The 26,655-nt window shown below is 45.7% G+C and overlaps 1 protein-coding gene across 4 annotated transcripts in view; it reads left to right on the forward strand.

Moving 5' to 3' along the window:
- Positions 1–26,655, forward strand: part of LOC138664289 (oocyte zinc finger protein XlCOF28-like) — a 105,318-nt gene that overhangs the window by 51,575 nt on the left and 27,088 nt on the right. For 3 of the 4 annotated variants that reach the window (XM_069750863.1, XM_069750862.1, XM_069750865.1), the window contains exons 10-11: positions 367–466; positions 784–914. In XM_069750863.1, the coding sequence (XP_069606964.1) occupies positions 367–466; positions 784–914 (231 nt within the window). The remainder of the gene's footprint in view (positions 1–366; positions 467–783; positions 915–26,655) is intronic. The other variant, XM_069750864.1, reaches the window with a different exon arrangement.

Consider the following 26,655-nt stretch of genomic DNA (forward strand, 5'->3'; position numbering starts at 1 on the left):
GATCCCTCGGGGTTTCAAGCCACAGAGTCATTACCTCATAAAGTGACACTGGTCAGTATTGTAAAAATTGGCCTGGTCATTAAGGTGAAAACATGCTCTGTGGTGAAGGGGTTAAATTAGACTTCAGGGCGCTGCTCAGAAGAGCTTACAATTTAGAAGAATTGCCGAAAACTATGCACAGAGGCTAATAACACAAAGGACAATGTAGATACTATAAGCAACAGCAGGATAGGTTGGAATGATGTAATGTATGGCACATGGGATCCCCATCCACAGATCTGGTCCTATGACTTGTTTACTGGTGTAAGAGAAGTGACAATGTGCTACATCACAGCTGTAATTATCTCTCTGCTTTTGACTATAAAGGCTGAAACCCAAAACGTCGATTCTCAGGGCACAGCAGCTCTGCCTACAGCCCCGACGAAAAGAAGGAGGCTTCAATTTATTAACCCTGAAGATCAGATCGGTAAGTCAGTCTTGGCAATTTATTGATAGAATTCACTGACCTGAGATATTGTTGTATATTGAGCCAATTAGATTTGAAATAAGAATGACTTACAATTTCATGTAAGGCGCATGTGCACACATAGTATCACATAATATTCCAATGTTTTCAATGCAGTTTTTTGTCGCATCACAAAATCATGCGCTGTATTTGTAGAAGCCACAGAGGCAAAGAATCTTAGTAATTGTGCACTACGGATCCTTGTACAGGCAGCCATATAGAGAAGACGTCGCTGTTGTCGCTGTGATATAAAAGCTGTTGTCATTTATTCCTGATAGAGGTGAAACTTCATCGATGTAAAGATTGCGACAGATCTTTTTTCACCGGTCTGGAGCTCGCAAAGCATAAAAAGTCACATAAAACAGACACCCTGTTCAAGTGCCCTTTTTGTGAACACGAGACTGCAGAGGTGAGTAATGGTGACGTTTTAATTTTTTTTTTTTTTTTAAATGTATGGCTTTTTTTGTACAGTTAGCAAAAGTATTTAAGGAGAACCTGTCAGCAGGATTTAGTCTATAGACTAAAGGCATGGCCATAATGGCTCTGTGATGCTGATTAATCTGATAGATCAATGGCTGCACTCAACTGTACTAAAGCAAGGGAATGCGCGATACATGAAATGTGAATAGCATAATGGCTTGTGAAATCTATGAAAAAACACATGAGATGCTTAGCACAAAATTTGGCCAAAAAATGTGAGCCCATCCACCATCGTCAAGGTAATCTCATGGATCGGATGGGTCCGACCTTCCTATAAATGCAGGCTTTGCCATGTTATTAGCCAGAGGTAAGTGTTCACACTAGGTAGACAGGTCAGGGACCCCAAGTGCGTCACAGAAGTTTATAAGGTAGAGCCGTTAACCCCTTCATGACCTTGGGATTTTTCATTTTTCCGTGTTCGTTTTTCACTCCCCTCCTTCCCAGAGCCATAACTTTTTTATTTTTCTGTCAATTTGGCCATGTGAGGGCTTATTTTTTGCGGGACGAGTTGTACTTTTGAACGACATCATTGGTTTTAGCATGTCGTGTACTAGAAAACGGGAAAAAAATTCCAAGTGCGGTGAAATTGCAAAAAAAGTGCAATCCAACACTTGTTTTTTGTTTGGCTTTTTTGCTAGGTTCACTAAATGCTAAAACTGACTTGCCATTATGATTCTCCAGGTCAGTACGAGTTCATAGGCACCTAACATGACTAGGTTATTTTTTATCTAAGTAATGAAAAAAAAATTCCAAACTTTGCTTAAAAAAAAAAAAAAAAAAAAAAAAAAAAAAAATTGCGCCAATTTCCGATACCCGTAGCGTCTCCATTTTTCGTGATCTGGGGTCGGTTGAGGGCTTATTTTTTGCGTGCCGAGATGACGTTTTTAATGATAGCATTTCGGTGCAGATACGTTCTTTTGATCGCCCGTTATTGCATTTTAATGCAATGTCGCGGCGACCAAAAAAACGTAATTCTGGCGTTTTGAATTTTTTTCCCGCTACACTGTTTAGCGATCAGGTTAATGCTTTTTTTTAGTTGATCGGGCGATTCTGAGCGCGGCGACACCAAATATGCATAGATTTTATATTTTTTTTATTGATTTATTTTGATTGGGGCGAAAGGGGGGTGATTTGAACTTTTATATTTTTTTTTAATTTTTTTAACATTTTTTTCAACTTTTTTTTTTAACTTTTGCCATGCTTCAATAGTCTCCATGGGAGGCTAGAAGCAGGCACAACTCGATCGCCTCTGCTACATAGCCGCGATCTGCTGATCGCTGCTATGTAGCAGAAATGCAGGTGTGCTGTGAGCGCCGACCACAGGGTGGCGCTGACAGCGACCGGCGATCAGTAACCATAGAGGTCTCAAGGACCTCTATGGTTACAATGGAGACGCATCGCCGACCCCCGATCATGTGACGGGGGTCGGCGATGATGTCATTTCCGGCCGGAAGCGGTAGTTAAATGCCGCTGTCAGCGTTTGACAGCAGCATTTAACTAGTTAATAGGTGCGGGCAGATCGCGATTCTGCCCGCGCCTATTACGGGCACATGTCAGCTGTTCAAAACAGCTGACATGTCCCGGCTTTGATGCGGGCTCACCGCGGAGCCCTGCATCAAAGCAGGGGATCTGACCTCGGACGTACTATCCCGTCCGAGGTCAGATAGGGGTTAAAATACAAAATCATTTATGTGGAAAAAATTTGATCTTTTTGCCCCCAAATTTTTATTTTCACAAAGGTAACGGGAGAAATTAGACCCCAAAAGTTGTTATGCAATGAGTCCTGAGTAAGCCGATACCCCATATGTGGGGGTAAACCACTGTTTGGGCGCACGGCAGAGCTCGGAAGGGAAGGAGCGCCATTTGACTCTTTCAATGCAGAAATGGCTGGAATTGAGATCGGATGCCATGTTGTGTTTGGCGAGCCCCTGATGTTCCTAACCAGTGGAAGCCCCCCCACAAGTGACACCATTTTGGAAATTAGACCCTTTAAGGAACTTATCTAGATGTCTGGTGTGCACTTTGAATCCCCAAGTGCTTCACAGAAGTTTATAACAGAGCCGTGAAAATAAAAAAATCTCTTTTTTTTTTCTCAAAAATGATTTTTTAGCCCGCAATTTGTTACTTTCACAAGGGTAACAGGAGAAATTGGACCCCAAAAGTTGTTGTCCAGTTTGCCCTGAGTACGCCGATACCTCATATGTGGGGGGGGGGGGGGGACCACTGTTTGGGCACACAGGGGGGCTCGGAAGGAATTAGTGACGTTTTAAAATTCAGACTTTGATGGAAGGTCTGCGGGCGTCATTTTGTGTTTGCAGAGCCCCTGATGTACCTAAACAGTATAAACCCCCATAAGTGACCGCATATTGAAAACTAGACACCCCCCCCCCCCCCAGGAGCTTATCTAGATGTGTGGTGAGCACTATGAACCCCCAAGTGCTTCACAGGAGTTTAACGTAGAGCCGTGGAAATAAAAAAAACACATTTTTTCCACAAAAATGATCTTTTCACCCCCAAATTTTTACTTTCACAAGGTTGAGGAGAAATTGGACCATTAAAGTTGTTGTGCAATTTGTCCTGAGTACACTGAAGCCCCATATGTGGGGTGCACTGCAGAGCTCAGAAGGGAGGGATCACCATTTGGCTTTTTCAACAAAAAATTGGCTGGAATCAGTGGTGGAGCCATGTCGTGTTTGGAGACCCCCCTGATGTACCTAAACAGTGGAAACCCCCAATTCTAACTCCAACCCTAACCCCAACACACCCCTAATCCTAACCATAACTTTTTTTTTTTAAATCAAATACTTTTTATTGAAGAAAGCAAAAAGGATAACATTACATACATAAGTATGCATTAGAGTACAAATGATAATACTTCCCATCTATCTATACAGGTCCTTCTCAAAAAATTAGCATATAGTGTTAAATTTCATTATTTACCATAATGTAATGATTACAATTAAACTTTCATATATTATAGATTCATTATCCACCAACTGAAATTTGTCAGGTCTTTTATTGTTTTAATACTGATGATTTTGGCATACAACTCCTGATAACCCAAAAAACCTGTCTCAATAAATTAGCATATCAAGAAAAGGTTCTCTAAACGACCTATTACCCTAATCTTCGGAATCAACTAATTAACTCTAAACACATGCAAAAGATACCTGAGGCTTTTATAAACTCCCTGCCTGGTTCATTACTCAAAACCCCCATCATGGGTAAGACTAGCGACCTGACAGATGTCAAAAAGGCCATCATTGACACCCTCAAGCAAGAGGGTAAGACCCAGAAAGAAATTTCTCAACAAATAGGCTGTTCCCAGAGTGCTGTATCAAGGCACCTCAATGGTAAGTCTGTTGGAAGGAAACAATGTGGCAGAAAACGCTGTACAACGAGAAGAGGAGACCGGACCCTGAGGAAGATTGTGGAGAAGGACCGATTCCAGACCTTGGGGAACCTGAGGAAGCAGTGGACTGAGTCTGGTGTGGAAACATCCAGAGCCACCGTGCACAGGCATGTGCAGGAAATGGGCTACAGGTGCCGCATTCCCCAGGTAAAGCCACTTTTGAGCTACAGAGAAGCAGCACTGGACTGTTGCTAAGTGGTCCCAAGTACTTCTTTCTGATGAAAGCAAATTTTGCATGTCATTCGGAAATCAAGGTGCCAGAGTCTGGAGGAAGACTGGGGAGAAGGAAATGCCAAAATGCCTGAAGTCCAGTGTCAAGTACCCACAGTCAGTGATGGTGTGGGGTGCCATGTCAGCTGCTGGTGTTGGTCCACTGTGTTTCATCAAGGGCAGGGTCAATGCAGCTAGCTATCAGGAGATTTTGGAGCACTTCATGCTTCCATCAGCTGAAATGCTTTATGGAGATGAAGATTTCATTTTTCAGCACGACCTGGCACCTGCTCACAGTGCCAAAACCACTGGTAAATGGTTTACTGACCATGGTATTACTGTGCTCAATTGGCCTGCCAACTCTCCTGACCTGAACCCCATAGAGAATCTGTGGGATATTGTGAAGAGAAAGTTGAGAGACGCAAGACCCAACACTCTGTATGAGCTTAAGGCCGCTATTGAAGCATTCTGGGCCTCCATAACATCTCAGCAGTGTCACAGGCTGATTGCCTCCATGCCACGCCGCATTGAAGCAGTCATTTCTGCCAAAGGATTCCCGACCAAGTATTGAGTGCATAACTGAACATTATTATTTGTTGGTTTTTTTGTTTGTTATTAAAAAACACTTTTATTTGATTGGATGGGTGAAATATGCTAATTTATTGAGACAGGTTTTTTGGGTTATCAGGAGTTGTATGCCAAAATCATCAGTATTAAAACAATAAAAGACCTGACAAATTTCAGTTGGTGGATAATGAATCTATAATATATGAAAGTTTAATTGTAATCATTACATTATGGTAAATAATGAAATTTAACACTATATGCTAATTTTTTGAGAAGGACCTGTATATATAACTAGATTGTGGCCCGATTCTAACGCATCGGGTATTCTAGAATATGCATGTCCCTGTAATATATGGACAATGATGATTCCAGAATTCGCGGCAGACTGTGCCCGTTGCTGATTGGTCGAGGCAACCTTTATGACATCATCGTCGCCATGGCAACCATTATGACATGCGTTAGAATCGGGCCACAATTTTCCGTCTGTCTGTCTGTCTGTCTGTCCTGGAAATCCCGGCTCTCTGAATCAGAGACCGGCACAGCATCGACGTAGAAATCCCGCGTCTCTGATTGGTCGAGGCCTGGCGGCCTAGACCAATCAGCAACGGGCACAGCGACGATGATGTCATAAAGGACGTAGAAATCCCGCGTCTGATTGGTCGAGGCCGCCAGGCACAGCGACGATGATGTCATAATGGTTGCCATGGCGACGAAGATGTCATAAAGGTTGCCTCGACCAATCAGCGACGGGCACAGTCTGCCGCAAATTCTGGAATCATCATTGTCCATATACTACGGGGACATGCATATTCTAGAATACCCGATGCGTTAGAATCGGGCCACAATCTAGTATATATATAATTGTCTAAGGGTTTTTCCGTCTGTCTGTCTTTCTGTCTGTCTGTCCTGGAAATCCCGCGTCTCTGATTGGTCGAGGCCGCCAGGCCTCGACCAATCAGAGACCGGCACAGCATCGACGTAGAAATTCCGCGTCTCTGATTGGTCGAGGCCGCCAGGCCTCGACCAATCAGCAACGGGCACAGCGACGATGATGTCATAAAGGACGTAGACATCCCGCGTCTCTGATTCAGCGACGGGCACAGTATCGACGTAGATGTCATAATGGTTGCCATGGCGACGATGTCATAAAGGTTGCCTCGACCAATCAGCGACGGGCACAGTCTGCCGCGAATTCTGGAATCATCATTGTCCATATACTACGGGGACATGCATATTCTAGAATACCCGATGCATTAGAATCGGGCCACGATCTAGTTTTTTAATAAATGTAAATACATCAAACACATTCCTCCCCCCTACAATAACCAGAAAACCTCCCCCAACCTATACACCACCCCCCACCCCCGTCACGCTTTTACAGTCCTTATCCATGTATTACAATGTTGTATACTCTTTTATAACCCTAATATCCTATTTTTGGCGAATTCTGCAAAAGCCAATATGGGAAAGTCCAACCAACCTCCCCCCCCCCCCCCCAGATATTCTCGTAGTGGTTCATCTTGCCTCTTTTCATGTATACGCTTCGCTCCATAAGGATTACAAAATTAACTCTATTTACAAATTCCTTCCTAGTAGGAGGATTTTCATCTAAACAGTGCAATGTGATAGTCTTCCTTGCAACATAAAGCAGTCTGGCTATTGCTAGCCTACCCCATTCATCCGACCCCACCTCCTCTATATGTCCTAAAATACACGTCAATGGATCTCGAATAATAGTTGCTTCCGTCACTCTTTCCACTAAATTTAGGACCACAATCCAAAATGCCTGTAATCTTGGACAAGACCATAGCATATGAAGAGTATCAGCTTCATCCATCGTACATCTCGGGCATCCAGAGTCCGCCCTTAGTCCAGCTTATTTCATTCACACAGGTGTCCTGTGTACCTTATGTATAGTGAATAACTGTGACACCCTCCCAGATTCACTTATAGATATTTTAGGGACATATTGTAAAATCGACTCCCACTGATCATCCGATACGTCTCCCAAATCCCTTGTCCATTTGGATCTAGCCATCAATGGGTATCTATCCAAAAACATATCCAGCAGTCCCCTGTAAATTAGCTATATAAGATCCCTAGTACCCCTCTGTGGACCAAGTATATTCAACATACTGTCACTCTGTATCACTATCGGTGACCTTATCCACTGTCTAGAGAATGCGTGTCGCAACTGTAGATACTGGTAGAACATAGTATGCTCCAAAGGGAACTCTTTCCTGAGTGTTTCAAATGTTTTAAATGTCTCACCATCTAGCAGCTGCGACACATACCATATACCTATTCTCCGCTGTCCAAAATTCCGTAGACTTAGCAGTTCAGTCAGCCGGGGGTCATAACAAATGGCTGTGTATCTCGTCTATTCCCTTATACCTCTCCATCGCTTTATTTTTTTCCACAGTTTTTCAAGCAACGCCAAAGTTGGAAACCTTTTAGGATTCAGACGAAATTTACCTGCCTCCAAAGCGGCTAGCAACGGGCCCCTCCCCACCACATGAGAAATAACCTTCCCCACTGAACTTATAAGATCATGATCCCCCCCCATCCTATCAAATGCTGGCACTGGGACCCAATGTAATACAACCATGGGTTGTGAACCGCCAAACCTACATCATCTTTTGGACGTTGCAACAGTTCTAACTTAATACGTGCTCGACCTCCTTTCCATATCAAATCACGGAAAATGGCATTAATTTTATAAAATCTATTTTGAGGCAGCCAAACCGGTGCATTGTGTAGCACATACAAAAGCTGAGGCATAAGTATCATATTTATTACGTTTGCACGCCCGGCCATTGTTAAATTTTATTTCCTCCATGCCATAATCTTCTGTTTAAATTTTACCTAGCAGTGGGTTCAAATTAAGTCTCTCATAATCTTCAATATTATTTGACACCATCCAGCGGTAACAAAACAAACTTATACTAGTTAATGCAGATCCCAGATATATCGGCGTATTCGTCTAGAACCTTCATCACCGTCCCCAGGGAACCCTCTGCATCTCCCAAAAATAGCAACATGTCGTCAGCATAGAGTGCCACTTTTTCCTCATGTATCCCATACTTAAATCCTACAATATTTTGATCCCTTCTAATCACTGCCGCCAGTGGCTCTATTGCTATAGCAAACAATAAAGGGGTTAAAGGGCATACCTGTCGTGTGCTTCTAAACAAGGAAAACCCCTCAGACATTCGCCCATTAACACGTACCTTGGCCCTAGGAGCAGTATACAACAACTGAACCCATTTGGTAAACACTTCCCCCAAAGCCCATGGGCTGCAACGTAGCCCACAAGCATTTCCACTCTACGCTATCGAATGCTTTGGCCGCCTTCAACGACAAGATCACTTTATGCCCTTTACTATCCGCCTACACTTGCATGTTAATAAAAAGTCTCCTCAAATTCGTTGCTGTGGATTTGTTAGGCATAAAGCCCACCTGATCCCCCTGCACTATAGATGTTTTAACTTTATTAAGACGGTTAGCCATCATTTTAGCCAGAAGTTTTGAATCCGTCATTAGCAGTGAGATTGGGCGATACGAGGCCGGCTCAGTAAGGTCTTTGCCTTTCTAAGGGAGCACAACAATAATTGCCTCCCGCATGGACCGTGGGAGTTCTCTTTCCAACCCTGCCTTATATACTTCCAGCAAAGCAGGTAGCAAACATTTCCCATATTTTTTGTATACTTCACAGGGCAAACCATTCCCCCCCCCCCCCCCAGAGCCTTTTCATTAGCCATAGAGGCCAGCGCTACCTCCAACTCCTCCAAGCTAAACGGTCTATCCAATAATTGCTAATTCTCTGCAGACAATTTGGGAAGCTCCGCTTTGACCAAAAAATCATTAATCTCTGTATTTGTCGGCTGTGCCTGTGATCTATATAGATTAATATAAAATCACCTCCAGTATGCCTGCAATATCTCTAACCTCCTGCCCATATTCTCTCCTCAAGGCAATTATATAAGCACTGTCTCTCTGTGCAGCAGCCACTAGGGCCAGGAGATGACCGTCTCTCTCTCCTTCTTCAAAATATTGCATAGTTCGGAACATCTTTTTTTGTTCTGCAATCCGTAAGTACAGCGCATTTATTCCAACCTGAGCCTTTTTAAGCCTCTCCTCCGCCTGAACGGATGGGTTCAAGGTCAATGCCTGGTCACGGAGTCCTTCTCTGGTACCACACAATCAACAGAGCCAGCGAAGAGTGAACAATCCCAAGACCTTTATTTAGGCAAAAATACGAAAGGTCCATATGCGATCCAGCACACAAAGGATAAAATAGTCCAGAACACGAATGCAGTTCAGTAACAGGATAAAAGTCCAACAATCCAGCAGACAGAGGATAGCATAGTCCATATACTGTTCTTTCTCTCTGAGATGCTGTGAACACATCATCATTCCACACAGGACTGATCTGTGTCTCACCTCCCTGATATTTTTAAAAGTCTCCCTCTTCATTCACAGGTCAGGAGGGGGAAGGTCTCAGGGGCTCATTGTTTCAACAAGCTAGGTCAACATGTCATTAGCATATTCGCAAACAATACAGTGCTATGGGGGCTGATATCAGATGGCAGCAACAGACATTCATCAATTAGCAAATAACTCCTTCTACAAGAGAACACCATGAAAATAAGTAAAATAGAAATATACACAAAAATGATACCCACATAGCATATCACACCATCACAACCTCTCCCCCCCATAATAAGTGAGCATGCAATGAGGTCTACACAGACCTCTGGCCTGCTCACTTTAGCCCATATTGCTCAATCGTTTATAGTTCCTTGTACAGTGGCAGGGGTAGGTCGGCCTGGGGAGGCTATGGTTCTTGTCGAGATAGTCCATCGGCTTTCTGGTGTTGGCTTCCCCACTTGCATTGGATGGAGAGGCTGTAGGGTTGTAAGGACAAGGTTCACCACAGCAATCTTTCATTGTCCCCGATATGCGGTTCAGCCATGTGAGGGGGTTGTGGTCTGTAACAATTGTGAAGTCTCTGCCATACAAGTATGGCTGCAATTTTTTCAGCACCCATACGATGGCATAGGCAACTTCCCAATCCAGTAGTTTCCGACTGGCAAAAGCAACAGGATGTTCTTCTCTGGCGGCGTTCACTTGGCTAAGTACTGCCCCAATCCCAAAGGTGGATGCATCTGTCTGCACGAGGAACTTGCGCTTATAATCAGGGGCAGCCAAGACAGGAACAGTGATGTGGGCGGTCTTTAACGCTGAAAAGGCATCCTCGTATGCAGTCCTCCATGTCACATTCCTAGGCATGTTCTTGCGGGGCAGGTCGGTTAGGGGCTTGGCCAAGGTGCTGAAGTTAGAAACAAATTTGCGATAGTAACCAGCAGTTCCTAAAAATGCAAGTACCTGCTTTTTAGTCTGGGGTCTACACCAGTTGCTAATGGCTTCCACCTTGGCACGCTCAGGCCTTAGGGTCCCACCCCCTACTCTATGCCCAAGTTACTGCACCTCAGCCATCCCTATTTGGCATTTATGAGGGCGAATGGTCAGTCCTGCAGCAAGGATACAGTCTAGCACTATGCCCAAGTGTTTAAGATGTTTCTCCCAGGTGGTGCTAAAAATGGCAATGTCATCTAAATAAGCACAGGCAAAGTCCTAACATTGTTGTAACAGTTGATCTACCAGTCTCTGGAAAGTAGCGGGGGCATTTTTCATCCCAAAGGGCATTCCCAGGAACTCAAAAAGCCCAAATGTAGTAATGAAGGCTGAGCGCTCCCGAGCGTCCTCCGTTAGGAGTATCTGCCTGTACCCCTTGCTCAAGTCTATCGTGGTCACAAATTGGGCACTGGCCAGACGATCCAATAGATCAACAAGCCTGGGCATGGGGTAAGCATCACTCTTGGTGGCATCATTTAATCGTCTGTAATCAACGCAGAATTGTGTTGTACCATCCTTCTTGGGGACCAGGACGACAGGAGACGCCCAGGAACTGTGAGATGGCTGAACAACTCCCAGTCGTTTCATCTCCTTCAGTTCATTCTTTATCATACCTTGAACAGCCTCTGGAACCCGGTAGACAGCCTGCTGGATGGGGCGTTGTCCGGGGGTTTCCACATGGTGGCTGGTGAGAGTAGTCTTCCCCGGCGTTGAGGAGAAAGCATCAGCCCTTGGCCTTAGTATGGCGAAAATATCGTCCTTTGTATATCCAATAAATGGGAGCCCAGGGGCACTTGTTTCAGTGATCCTCCCGCTTGGGCGACCTGGAGAAGATCGGGAGATGCTCGTCGTCGGCGGTATCACTAGGGGAGGTGGCAGACGGCTAGAACAGGCAGAGATCGGTCGTGGTAGTCTTTCAGCATGTTAATGTGGATGGTTTTCTGTCGTCGACCACTAGAGTCCAGGGCAATAACATACTTAGTGTCGTTAATTTTCTTGACAACCTGATAAGGGCCTTCCCACACTGCTTGAAGCTTGTTGGCAGGGGAAGCAGTAATCATGAGTATTTGTTGTCCTTCCATAAATTCCCGGTCCTGGCATTATGGTCATACCAGGTTTTTTGTCTGGACTGGGCCATTCGCTGATGTTCTTTAGCCAAGGTAGCTAGCTGGGCGAGACGGTCTCTGAACTCTAGAACATAGGGAATGATGGGCATTCCGGTGTCTGAGATATCTCCCTCCAAATGTTCTTTCAGAAAAGTGAGAGGCCCACAGACATTTCGGCTAAACAGTAGTTCGAAGGGAGAGAACCCTGTAGACTCTTGGGGGAACCTCCCGAAAGGCAAAGAGGAGATGTGGCAGGTATTTTTCCCAGTCCTTTTCAATGTCAACAAAAGCCCTCAGCATTTTGTTTAGGGTTCCATTAAAGTGTTCACATAAGTTGTTGTTCTGCGGGTGGTATGGGGTGGTGCGAATGGCTTGAACACCACAGGTATGCCATAGGGACTGGACCAGATCTGACATGAACTGAGTGCCTTGATCCGATAATATTTCACTAGGAAACCCTACCCAGGTAAAGATGGTAACAAGGGCCTCTGCTACCTTTACTGCTGTAATACTGGACATGGCCACAGCTTCAGGATACTGAGTGGCATAGTCCACCACTGTCAGGATATATTTTTTCCCCGACCGGCTGGGGTGGGCCAGAGGACCTATGATGTCGACAGCTACACGTTGAAATGGTTCTTCAATTAGGGACAGGGATTGCAGGGGTACCTTATGTCGAGCTCCTGGATGCTGCATTCGCTGGCACACATCGCAGGTGCGGCAATAATGGGCTACCGACTGCGAGATGCCAGGCCAGTAAAAACTTTAGGTGAGTCTCTCTTCAGTCCTTTTCCTCCCTTAATGCCCAGCCAAGGGGATGTCATGGGCCAGTTGGAGTAGCTGTGCCATGTACTGAGGGACAATGAGTTGCCTGGTCGTTGCGTCAGGGTTGCCCTTGTCACTGACCTTTGTTACGCGATAATACAGTCCGTTTTCTCGAGTGCAGCCATCCCCATTATCTCACATGTGTCCAGTTTCTGCCCTTAGCCGAAGGGCTGCTAAGGTAGTGTCACCCTCTATTTCTCTCCTAAACTCCTCCCTATCCCAAGACTCTCCCAATGTAGTAGCAGGGAACGTATTGCTCACCAACTCTGATGTGGTTCATGGTGGTTGCTCCCCGGTGAGGTCCGGATTATGTAGTGCTTGAAGGGCCTGTAGTCGGGTGACTGCTCCCACGAAATGACACTGTAACGCCCTAATGTCATTTCCAAGGAGGATATCTGCAGGTAGTCCTCCCATAACTCCAATCCAACACCGTTTTTCTCCACAACCATAATCCAAATGCACAGAAGCTCGCTGTATATATTTGCAGGTGTAACGGGGTCTACCAAGCTGGGGTACCTCTTTCAGTACCACCCTGTGTTTCAGGAGGTCCAGTCTGCTTTTGCTGGATTCTGAATGAAGGACGCTGGCTGGAATTCCTTGGTTACGTGAGAGCATATAAAAGCTGACTGCTACCCCACGTATTTCCAGTCTAAAAGAACACCCTTTATTTACAGCACACAGAATATATAACACAGATACACAGGGCTGGCCAATAGGAAAACAGCAGGCCACACATACATTGCAATAGCCGCAGGGGGCCGGAGCCTGCCGCTATTTACTGTGGGAATTACAAAGGTGGGGGGAGGTCAGAAAGAGAATATCTTGTCCAGGGGCGCAGCCTGTGGACTGATGCATTTCACATGGAAACTATTATACATACATATACTGCATAACATTCTTGGTGCTGGGGGGTTCTGTAACAGCAGGCACCCCCCGCCAGGACAATGGGAATTCCCAGACCCTGGTAAATTGCCTCGGGTCGAACCACACGGGGGTCAGCAATAGTCAGGCATGCCCCCATGTCTCTAAATCCTGACACTTTGTATCCATCAATTAAGACGTCCTGCAGGTGGCGTTGCCGTTGCTCTGGGTAGCTAAAGGACAAAGGCCGGAGTCCGTACATTCCAGGAGGGGTATCTATGGTGCCGTGGTCGGTGGTCCACTCTGGAGGGGGGGTGGTAGCTCTTCCTCAGGCGGGATCGAGTGTACAGGATGCACTGGATGAGGTGGGGCTCCCTCCGAATCCTTGAAGGACAGCCTGACTGCAAATGTCCAGGTTGCCCACACCCATAACATCTCCTCTTTGTGATACCCCCTGGTCGTGGACAGGAACTGTTGGGGCCCAGGATTGTGAAATGTCATTGTCATCGGCTTGCGGAAGGGCAGATATAATCGGAGGGGGATGTGGCGCGGGAGCAGGCCGTGGTTCATTGTCCAGAAGCCTCCTCCATTGCGGCCGGATAGTAAGTGCTTCATCTGCCAGGGCTGCAGCTCTATCCACGGTACACGGCGTTCGCTCCCGGACCCATTCCCGTACCTCTACTCCCGTTCTATAAGGAACGCCTCTATAACATCGTCCACAGTAGAGGCGTTTTCTGCTTCCAGCCATCTCTGACATGCCTGGGACATCTTATGCGCATACATCCTAAACGATCCCCCCCGTAGTGCATGGGAGGTTCCGGAACTTGGCATGGTAATCCAAGATAGTCTGCTTTACAATATTATAATCCCGATTCCGCTGTGAGTCAATGGTTCTGTAAGCCTCCGCCAGGCTACCGTTCAGGAGTCCCACTAACAAACGCATCCAGCCAGAGTGGGGCACCTCCATCACAGCACACTGCTGCTCAAAGTCCTTGAAGAACCCCTCCACATCTTCAGAAGCCTCATCAAATGGCTTAAACTCTGTCCGGGTGATCCGTACAGGCTCCCGGTTCGTTGGGTTTACATTCCATATTGCGTTACTTTCTCTTTCAAGCTCTATGGCTTCTCGTCTCCGCTGTGCCCTGCGGGCAGCCTCCTTGTACTCCTGGGAGACGCAAGGGTCCAGAACAGCCATCTCTTCTTCGTACCACACCACCCACTGGCTTTTTGGGGTGGGGGTCCTCATCTCCAGTGCTCGTCATTCAGACATATGGGAGGAGGTGGCCGGGCTGGCACCAACCAGTAGGTCAATTAAGGCCTCTTTAGTCAGTCCCTGGTAGTTCAGGCCCAGGTCTCTGGCTCTCTCCTGTAAACTGGATACAGTCCAACTTCTGTACTCACCCTGTGGGTGGTTCACCATTAGGTTGCGCTGTGTTGATCCCACTGCTTGCCACCAATTGTCACGGGGTCCTTCTCCGGTACCACACAATCAACAGAGCCAGCGAAGAGTGAACAATCCCAAGACCTTTATTTAGGCAAAAATACGAAAGGTCCATATGCGATCCACCACACACAGGATAAAAAAGTCCAGAACACAAATGCAGTTCAGTAACAGGATAAAAGTCCAGCAATCCAGCAGACAGAGGATAGCATAGTCCATGTACTGTTCTTTCTCTCTGAGATGCTGTGAAGACATCATCATTCCACACAGGACTGATCTGTGTCTCACCTCCCTGATATTTTTAAAAAGTCCCCCTCATTCACAGGTCAGGAGGGGGGAAGGTCTCTGGCTCATTGTTTCAACAAGCTAGGTCAACATGTCATTAGCATATTAGCAAACAATACAGTGCTGTGGGGGCTGATATCAGATGGCAGCAACAGCCATTCATCAATTAGCAAATAACTCCTCCTACAAGAGAACACCATGAAAATAAGTAACATAGAAATATACACACAAATGATACCCACATAGCATATCACACCATCATGGCCTCCTCAGCCTCTCTGTTCCCTGAATACCCATTGATCTTTCTGCTTAGTATTCGTCTGAACCCTAGGTATTCCTTTAATACAAAGCCCCATAAAGAAGGCTTTCATTGCCTCCCAAACAATTCCCTCATGGGCCGTACCACTATTAACCCTGAAGAACTCTTGGAGCTCTTTCTCTAGATCACCTCCTTTATCAATTAACTGCAGCGAAAAGGGGTTTAGTCGCCAAGGGGGTTTGTTATTCATTATCTGACCCTGCTCACCAAGTACGACATACACTGGAGAATGGTCAGACACCGTTCTAATCAAATACCCCACATCTGTCACAAGTCTTAGCATCTGGTCATCCCCTAACGCCAAATCGATCCTCGACAAGGAAGAAAGTCGCTGAGAAGTACGAGAATCTACGCACCCCAGGGTTACGGACCCTCCAGAGATCAATCATAGATGTTTCTCTCAACCAAATGGAGTACAGTTACCCCCCGGTTTTATGTCCTCTCCCCTACCTCTATCCCAATGAGTCAGGTACATTATTACATAGTAACATAGTAACATAGTTAGTAAGGCCGAAAAAAGACATTTGTCCATCCAGTTCAGCCTATATTCCATCATAATAAATACCCAGATCTACGTCCTTCTACAGAACCTAATAATTGTATGATACAATATTGTTCTGCTCCAGGAAGACATCCAGGCCTCTCTTGAACCCCTCGACTGAGTTCGCCATCACCACCTCCTCAGGCAAGCAATTCCAGATTCTCACTGCCCTAACAGTAAAGAATCCTCTTCTATGTTGGTGGAAAAACCTTCTCTCCTCCAGACGCAAAGAATGCCCCCTTGTGCCCGTCACCTTCCTTGGTATAAACAGATCCTCAGCGAGATATTTGTATTGTCCCCTTATATACTTATACATGGTTATTAGATCGCCCCTCAGTCGTCTTTTTTCTAAACTAAATAATCCTAATTTCGCTAATCTATCTGGGTATTGTAGTTCTCCCATCCCCTTTATTAATTTTGTTGCCCTCCTTTGTACTCTCTCTAGTTCCATTATATCCTTCCTGAGCACCGGTGCCCAAAACTGGACACAGTACTCCATGTGCGGTCTAACTAGGGATTTGTACAGAGGCAGTATAATGCTCTCATCATGTGTATCCAGACCTCTTTTAATGCACCCCATGATCCTGTTTGCCTTGGCAGCTGCTGCCTGGCACTGGCTGCTCCAGGTAAGTTTATCATTAACTAGGATCCCCAAGTCCTTCTCCCTGTCAGATTTACCCAGTGGTTTCCCATTCAGTGTGTAATGGTGATATTGATTCCCTCTTCCCATGTGTATAACCTTACATTTATCATTGTTAAACCTCATCTGCCACCTTTCAGCCCAAGTTTCCAACTTATCCAGATCCATCTGTAGCAGAATACTATCTTCTCTTGTATTAACTGCTTTACATAGTTTTGTATCATCTGCAAATATCGATATTTTACTGTGTAAACCTTCTACCAGATCATTAATGAATATGTTGAAGAGAACAGGTCCCAATACTGACCCCTGCGGTACCCCACTGGTCACAGCGACCCAGTTAGAGACTATACCATTTATAACCACCCTCTGCTTTCTATCACTAAGCCAGTTACTAACCCATTTACACACATTTTCCCCCAGACCAAGCATTCTCATTTTGTGTACCAACCTCTTGTGCGGCACGGTATCAAACGCTTTGGAAAAATCGAGATATACCACGTCCAATGACTCACCGTGGTCCAGCCTATAGCTTACCTCTTCATAAAAACTGATTAGATTGGTTTGACAGGAGCGATTTCTCATAAACCCATGCTGATATGGAGTTAAACAGTTATTCTCATTGAGATAATCCAGAATAACATCCCTCAGAAACCCTTCAAATATTTTACCAACAATAGAGGTTAGACTTACTGGCCTATAATTTCCAGGTTCACTTTTAGAGCCCTTTTTGAATATTGGCACCACATTTGCTATGCGCCAGTCCTGCGGAACAGACCCTGTCGCTATAGAGTCACTAAAAATAAGAAATAATGGTTTATCTATTACATTACTTAGTTCTCTTAGTACTCGTGGGTGTATGCCATCCGGACCCGGAGATTTATCTATTTTAATCTTATTTAGCCGGTTTCGCACCTCTTCTTGGGTTAGATTGGTGACCCTTAATATAGGGTTTTCATTGTTTCTTGGGATTTCACCTAGCATTTCATTTTCCACCGTGAATACCGTGGAGAAGAAGGTGTTTAATATGTTAGCTTTTTCCTCGTCATCTACAACCATTCTTTCCTCACTATTTTTTAAGGGGCCTACATTTTCAGTTTTTATTCTTTTACTATTGATATAGTTGAAGAACAGTTTGGGATTAGTTTTACTCTCCTTAGCAATGTGCTTCTCTGTTTCCTTTTTGGCAGCTTTAATTAGTTTTTTAGATAAAGTATTTTTCTCCCTATAGTTTTTTAGAGCTTCAATGGTGCCATCCTGCTTTAGTAGTGCAAATGCTTTCTTTTTACTGTTAATTGCCTGTCTTACTTCTTTGTTTAGCCACATTGGGTTTTTCCTATTTCTAATCCTTTTATTCCCACATGGTATAAACCGCTTACACTGCCTATTTAGGATGTTCTTAAACATTTCCCATTTATTATCTGTATTCTCATTTCTGAGGATATTGTCCCAGTCTACCAGATTAAGGGCATCTCTAAGCTGTTCAAACTTTGCCTTCCTAAAGTTCAATGTTTTTGTGACTCCCTGACAAGTCCCCCTAGTGAAAGACAGGTGAAACTGCACAATATTGTGGTCGCTATTTCCTAAATGCCCAACCACCTGCAGATTTGTTATTCTGTCAGGTCTATTAGATAGTATTAGGTCTAAAAGTGCTGCTCCTCTGGTTGGATTCTGCACCAATTGTGAAAGATAATTTTTCTTGGTTATTAGCAGAAACCTGTTGCCTTTATGGGTTTCACAGGTTTCTGTTTCCCAGTTAATATCCGGGTAGTTAAAGTCCCCCATAACCAGGACCTCATTATGGGTTGCAGCTTCATCTATCTGCTTTAGAAGTAGACTTTCCATGCTTTCTGTTATATTTGGGGGTTTGTAACAGACCCCAATGAGAATTTTGTTACCATTTTTCCCTCCATGAATTTCAACCCATATGGACTCGACATCCTCATTCCCTTCGCTAATATCCTCCCTTAAAGTGGACTTTAGACAAGACTTTACATAGAGACAAACCCCTCCTCCTCTCCGATTTTTACGATCCTTTCTAAACAGACTGTAACCCTGTAAGTTAACTGCCCAGTCATAGCTTTCATCTAACCATGTCTCGGTTATTCCCACTATGTCAAAGTTACCTGTAGATATTTCTGCTTCTAGTTCTTCCATCTTGTTTGTCAGGCTTCTGGCGTTTGCGAGCATGCAGTTTAGAGGATTTTGTTTTGTTCCAATCTCCTCACTGTGGATTGTTTTAGAAATGTTCTTACCTCCCTTCTGAGTATGTTTTCCTGGGTCGTCTTTTTTTTTTTTTTATTAAATAGATTTTTATTGAAAGCGAATATGAACAATACAATTTATGCATTTTCCAGTATATTACAAAATTTTTACATTTTCCAAACCCCCAACAATCCCAACAAAACCCAAACCTCCCCCTCCCCTGACAGCTCATACCCAATTATACTTTGTTACCAGTATTGATGGCTCTTTGAGCCATTTGAATCACTTATGTCCGCTTGTTCTTTAGCACTCTCTTCCTTTCAGAGGCCCTCATCCTCCCATTTCCCATACCTACTATCCCAGCTCGAGCCACGGAGACCACATTTTATCAAACGTTTCTATTTTCCCACGTCTTTTGTATACCCCCCTTTCCAAATTGAGACCATGTTTAACATATTTCAGGAATTCACCCCTTGTAGGCGGCTCATCCTTGATCCAGTTCCTTGCTATTACCTTCCTTGCCATATATAATAGCCTAGCTATTGCTATCTTCCAGGTGTTATCCACTCTAATTTCCTCTACATATCCTAGTATACACACTATCGGATCTCTCGGCACTCTGCATTTATACGCCCCTTCCACACGGCTCATTACCACCAACCAGAAAGCAACCAGTCTTGGACATGTCCACATCATGTGGTATATTCCTGCATTGTCAGTCTTACATCTCGGGCATTCAGAGTCCGCACGCAACCCCGCTCTGTGCAACACTTCCGGTGATTTATAGACTCTGTGCAAGATGTACAGCTGCGATAGTCTATACGGCTCGCTCAGTGACACTCGTGGAACCCACTCCAACACCGACTCCCAGGTTTCATCCTCCATTGGGCCTAAATCTCTTTCCCATTTCGCTCTCGCTTTTAGAGGGAAGTCTAGTAAATATGCATGTAGAAGGTCCTTATAAAGGGTGGTAATGACTCCCCTTGTGGACCCTTCCCCACATACGTATTCCAGAACTATGTCCTCCTGGATCTCAATACCACCGCCCTTGTTTTGCGCTTTAAAGGCATGTTTCATCTGAGCATATTGATACTCCCCAGTCGGTCTCAGTCCAAACTCCCCTTGCAGCTGCGAAAAGGACTTTAATCCTTGTTGTTGAATTATCTGAGCCACCAAGTGGATTCCTTTGGCCTGCCACTCCACCAGCACTCCAAGAGCCGCAAACTCAACCAAATTATTATTAAGCCATATCGGTGTAAATTTAGTCAGCCCCGTAACCCCCCGAATATGTCGCATTCTGGTCCATAATTTATGTATCAAAAACATAGTTGGGTATAATTTCCCCAATACTCCCAAGGAGCCATCCTCCAGACACTGCGCCACCGGTCGTCGGTTTGTCACCCTCTCCATCAAGTGTTGTACCGCACTGGTAGACGCTCCCCGCGCCCAGCCCTTCAAATGCTGGCTCTGGGCTGCAAGAAAATATAACTCAGGATTGGGTAAAGCCAATCCTCCATCTTCCTTGGGTCGCTGAAGCGTCTCCAGGCGGATACGTGGGTACCGCCTCCCCCATATCAGGCTTCTAAAAAGAGCATTAATCTGCCGGAATTTCCCACGTGGAATCCAAACTGGCGCATTATGTAGGACGTAAAGTAATTTGGGCATCAGAACCATTTTAATGAGATTAACCCTACCCACCACCGATAGGTGTAATTTATTCCACGCATCCACTTTTGCTTTAAGGGCGCCCATGAGAGGAGTCAAATTCCTATACAAAAACTCTGTAACTGGCATCGAGATCCATATTCCCAGGTATTTGAAAAGGGATGCCACCTTAAGCCGCCCCTCTCCCAATGGCTCACTTCTGCTCTCCTCCACCCCATCCACCTCGAAGAGGACCGATTTATCCCAATTTATCCTCAATCCCGACAAGGCTCCAAATTTCCCAATGATCTCGATAGCCCCATTCAAGGCTTCATCCGGGTCCGCCAGGAACAGTAAAATGTCATCTGCATATAACGCGATCTTCTCCTCAACACTCCCATATCTGAACCCAGGAACCTCATCCGATTGTCGGATCTTAGCGGCCAGTGGCTCCACAGCTAAGGCAAACAGAAGGGGCGACAGTGGGCAACCCTGCCTCGTACCTCTGGCCAACTTTATAGGCTGAGAAAGTTCCCCATTCACTCTAATTCTAGCTGTTGGTAGTGAATATAACAGTTGAGTCCATGCCACAAATTGCGGACCAATACCCATACACTTCAACACCCGCCAGAGATATCCCCACTCCACACTGTCAAACGCCTTATGGGCATCCAAGGATGCAATAACCCTTCGGCCACAGTTGTCAGACTTCAGCTGTAGGTTCATATGCAGCCTCCGCAGATTAACCGCTGTAGACCTGTCAGGCATAAAACCAGACTTATCCGGATGTACAAGGCTAGCAATGACGCTGGACAAACGGGTAGCTAACACCTTGGCCAAGAGTTTGACATCGATGGTTAACAGAGAGATTGGTCGATACGACTCAGGCTTCCCCAGATCCTTATCCTCCTTCGGAATAACCACTATAATAGCCTCCCTCATAGATGCTGGGAGATACCCTTGGCATCCAGCCTCCTCCAGTACTAACTTTAATCTGGGAATCAGCACTTCCTCCAAACTTTTATAGATTTCGGCTGGTAACCCATCAACCCCAGGTGCCTTCCCATTAGCCATAGACTTCAGCGCCCGACTCAGTTCCTCCTCGGTGATAGGGGCATCGAGGCTCACCCCATCCTCCTCACTCAATTTCGGAAGACCCAGACTCTCAAGGAAAGTCTCCGTATCTCCGGCTGACTCATTGACCCTGGAGGAATATAAGTCCGCGTAAAAGTCCGCAAAGACCTTTATAATTTCAGGTGTTTCAGATACCCTGCTCCCCCCATCTGAAACCAACGAATGTACATACGAGGTACCACGCTGAGCCGCGGCTACCACCGATAGCATGTGTCCCACTGTTTCTCCCTCCTGAAAATAAGCCACCCTCTGAAACTCCCGCTTCCTTTCAGCTTTTCCCAGCAGAATCTTTTCCATACAATTTTGCGCTGTTCTCAACCTTTTCTCTGCCTCAGAAGTCCCCAGCACTACCATCTCGTCCTCTGCGGCTTTCAGCTCCTCCAACGCCACTCTCTCCGCTTCCCTCGTCTTCCTCTTACACCTACTAATGTCTCTAAATAGTAACCCTCTCAGGTACGCTTTCATTGCATCCCAAACAGTTAGAGCATCTGTACTCCCATCATTTAAAGCAAAGAATTCCGTCACCTCCTTCCCTATACCGTCCAAATCAATACTCTGTAACCAGTTAGGATGGATCTTCCATTCTCTCCCACTTGCGGTCCGTGTTCCCAACAACCTAACCTCCACCTCAATTGGACTGTGATCCGAAAGGGCCCTCGGCAGATAACGCACCTCTCCCACCATTGTGTCCAACAGGCGGTTACCCAGCGCCATATCAATTCTGGATAGCGTAGCATGAGCCGGCGAATAGCACGAGTATCCTCTCTCCCCAACATGTCTAACTCTCCATAGATCAATCATGCCTATTTCACGCACATAGGTACCAAATGTTGTAGTGTGCCCCTCCGACCTGTTCTGGGTGTTCTTATTTTTATCCCAAAAGTCATCACAGATATTGTTCAAATCCCCAATAATTAAGAGTGGTAGTGGTTCCCATCGTTGCACCCTCTCCAACACCTCCCTGATCTTCTTACTTGAATATGGAGGTGGAATATACATTGCCGCCACACACAATCTCACTCCATACAATATACATTGTATCACCACATACTGACCCTCAGCATCCACACATACTTTCACCTCTTCATACTGCACTCCCACCGGCACCAACACTGACACACCTCTTGAGTACGTCGAAAAGGTAGAATGATACCCTTTCTGTATCCAACGTCTATTCAGTACATCCACTTTCTCCTGTATCAAGTGCGTCTCTAGCAAGCATATCATAGAAGCCCGTTGATCCTTCGCATACTGCAAGCTCGCAGCTCTCCTAGACTTATCCGCCAGGCCTCTCACATTCCAGCTCAATATCTTAAAGCGGTCCCCTATTATGTGACTCATCATCTTTAGTTATGTCTTTACTTCCCGTTCTGAGCTGTCTAACTTCCCTCCCCACCCTTACCCCTACCCCCCCTCCCCCACACCCCCCAATACTATACATTCTGCCTCTTATCAAGAGTGGGGCACCATCACCCATTGCGAACACTCTTGTTAACGTAACCTTCTCCTTCCGCCTCCCGCTACCGTTTATAACAGAATTCGGCGCAATTCTTAGAAGAACAATATAATTCAACCTGTATTAAATTACAACTGCAAGAAACTAAATAAACTTTTAGTACGCTGCACACCCTTCCTCCCTCGTACTTCTCCGCCGCATCAGCACACCCAGTACATTCCCTGAATAATACCCAACTCCACCCTCCAACCTTCACATTTCAATTACCAGTGTACTGTCAGTCCATCTCTTTTTCCCCTTTTTGAAAGAATTAAAATACCTCCCGACTAACCCACCCCACATTTTCAATCTCCTTTCCCTTTAAGCTTTTTAGCATTAAGATCTATCCACTGGGTAGCGTCCTCCGGCGTCTGGAAAAAATGAATCTTATCCAGCGCTACCACTCTCAGTCGTGCCGGAAACATCATGGAGTATTGCACTCCCAGTTCTCTCAGCCGTCTCTTGATACCCGTGAACATCATCCGTTGTTTCTGTACCAGGGCGGAATAGTCAGGGTAAATAGCAACTCTTTGACCTCCAATTGTCAGATCCGTCATGTCTCTAGCTTTCCTCAGGATAATGTCTCTGTCTCTGTAGTTTAGGATTTTGGCAAGCATGGTACGGGGATTTGCTCCAGGGACAGGTGGTTTCGGTGGGACCCTGTGGGCTCTTTCTACCGCAAATACTTTTGTCAGTGCTGCATCACCAAAGGTCTCAAGGAGCCAGCTTTCAATATACTCCGTGGGATTCCTCCCCTCAGCTTTTTCAGGGACACCCACTATACGAATGTTATTTCTTCTGGACCTGTTCTCCAGATCCTCATTTTTTGCAGCTAGCTCCGATATTGCCTGAGTAAACTTCCTCTCCGCTTTCTGCAGCTGCACTATATGGTCTTCTGCCGTGCTCACTCTTTCCTCCACAGCCCCCACACGTTTGTCAATCTTCTGCAGGGCTGCATTTATCTGGGCTGTATCCCCCTTGACCTCCTGTAGCTGCTGGGTGAGGGATTGTTTGCATGATGATACCAGTGCAAATACATCTCTAAGGGTGGGCTCTGCTCCTGACTCCTTATCTTCAGATCCCCCTACTACCACCGCCATGTCACCATCCCTGCTCCCCTGTTGTACCTCCTGCTCCTCTGCTGGGCTTTCCTCCTCTCCTTCTGTGTCTGTGTCCCCTCCGGCGTCCTCCTCTGCTTTTCCTGTGTTCCCTGCGGCCTCCACTCTAGCAAACTGCTGGAGCTTTGCCGCCGCCGACATTCTCTTCTGGCATGCCGCGTTGTCCTTCTCCGCCTTCTCTCTGGCGTCGGCGCCATCTTGGCTGATCCCAGCCTCGCCGGCTCCTGCATCTCTTTGCCTCCTCCTGGTCATATTTGTTGACCTCGAGGCCGCCTCTATTCACCGCCGCACTCCCGGGACTTTCCTGCAGCCGGTAAGCGCCTTGAATCGCCGCTCAGCTGCGGCTTATAAGGATAAATTATGCGTTAGCAGCGGGAGCGCTCTGTCACACGTCCGCTCACATGGACGTTCAGGCCACGCCCCCTTCCTGGGTCGTCTTTGTTCGAGTCTAATGTTTTTCTTCCCGTCCCCTCTTCTTCTAGTTTAACGCCCTCCTGATGAGTGTAGCGAGTCTTCTGGCGAATGTGTGTTTCCCAGGTTTGTTGAGGTGTAGTCCGTCTCTGGCGAGGAGTCCATCATACCAGTAATTCACACCGTGGTCCAGGAATCCAAATCCTTGTTGTCTGCACCATCGTCTTAGCCAGTTGTTTGCATCAAGGATCCTGTTCCATCTCCTGGTGCCATGCCCGTCTACTGGAAGGATAGAAGAAAAAACTACCTGTGCATCCAGTTCCTTTACTTTCTTCCCCAACTCTTCAAAGTCCTTGCAGATTGTCGGTAGGTCCTTCCTTGCCGTGTCATTGGTGCCAACATGTATCAGAAGAAATGGGTGGACGTCCTTGGAGCTGAAGAGCTTTGGTATCCTATCGGTCACATCCTTGATCATCGCACCTGGAAGGCAGCATACTTCTCTTGCAGTTATGTCCGGTCTGCAGATGGCTGCTTCGGTGCCTCTCAGTAGTGAGTCTCCCACCACCACCACTCTTCGTTGCTTCTTGGCTGTACTTTTTGCTGTCACTTGTTGCTGTGTGCCCTTTTCTTTTTTGCTTGCTGGTATTGCTTCATTCTTAGGTGTGCCATCTTCATCCTCTACAAAGATTTGATATCGGTTCTTCAGTTGTGTGGTTGGTGATTTCTCCATGGTCTTCTTGCTTCTTTTGGTCACATGCTTCCACTCATCTGCTTTTGGAGGTTCTCTGACACTTTTTGCACCTTCTGTGACCAGTAGAGATGCTTCTGTTCTGTCTAGAAAGTCTTCATTCTCTTTGATGAGTTTCAAAGTTGCTATTCTTTCTTCCAGACCCCGCACCTTTTCTTCTAAAAGGGCCACTAGTCTACACTTCTGACAGGTGAAATTGGATTCTTCTTCTGGTCGATCTGTGAACATGTAGCACATGCTGCAGCTCACCATGTAGGTTGTCACATCTGCCATGTTGCTCCTAGATCCTGCTGACTTGCTGTGTGTTTTCCTTCTTGTGTAATCTACTCAGCCAAGCTCTCTTGCAATAATGTCCTACAGGCAAAAATTCGCGCGCCGTAAGGCCCGCGGTTTGGTGATGCTTTCGAAGCAGCTGGTCCCGGCTGTACCCAACGATCTTCTAGCTTAGGGAGACTTCGCTTCTCCCAGAAGGCACCTGGAATATGCAAATTAGCCTCCTGAAGCTTGAATCCCACCACCAAGCACGGGACTCTAGGGAAGCCCGCGATAATTTCAAGTATTTTCAAAAACAATTTATTATTATATGGCGGCGGAACATATACAGATATTAGCAGTATAGGCCTACTAAGTTTGCACAATATAGTCACACATACCACCCTTCCAGGTCAATGATCACGTTGAGCTTTTCAAACCTCATTCCCTTACATATCAAGATACTTACTTACTCCTCTCGAATAGGCAGAGTACGTAGCATGATAGCTCTCCTTGTATCCAATGCCCATTCAGGGTGTGAATCCTGTCCTGCAAGCATATTATAGCTGTTTCGCTGCACGCAAAAACTGAAAAATTGCTTGCTGCCAGGCCTCTAACATTCCAACTCAGAATTTTCACGTCACCCAGCATTGATACTCAGATTTGCATATGACATAACATGTGCAACAACATGTAAATGACCTGAATAAGAAGCATGACATAAACCATCCCCGTTGTTGCATTGGAGGATCTGATGCGGGACTGGATATGGCGAGGTTAAGGTCGGATAAGAATATACGCCTGTTTTTTTTTTCCAATACGGGAAAAGATATTTGGCTTTCTTTGTTACAATTTTCTTTGTTCTGGGGGAACAAAGAAAATTGTAACAAAGAAAGCCAAATATCTTTTCCCGTATTGGAAAAAAAAAACAGGCGTATATTCTTATCCGACCTTAACCTCGCCATATCCAGTCCCGCATCAGATCCTCCAATGCAAGGATCCACCATGTCCTAAACTTGTGAACAAAAATGAACATAG

Source organism: Ranitomeya imitator, chromosome 2, assembly GCF_032444005.1.
Source record: "Ranitomeya imitator isolate aRanImi1 chromosome 2, aRanImi1.pri, whole genome shotgun sequence".
NCBI classification, from domain to species: Eukaryota; Metazoa; Chordata; class Amphibia; order Anura; family Dendrobatidae; genus Ranitomeya; species Ranitomeya imitator.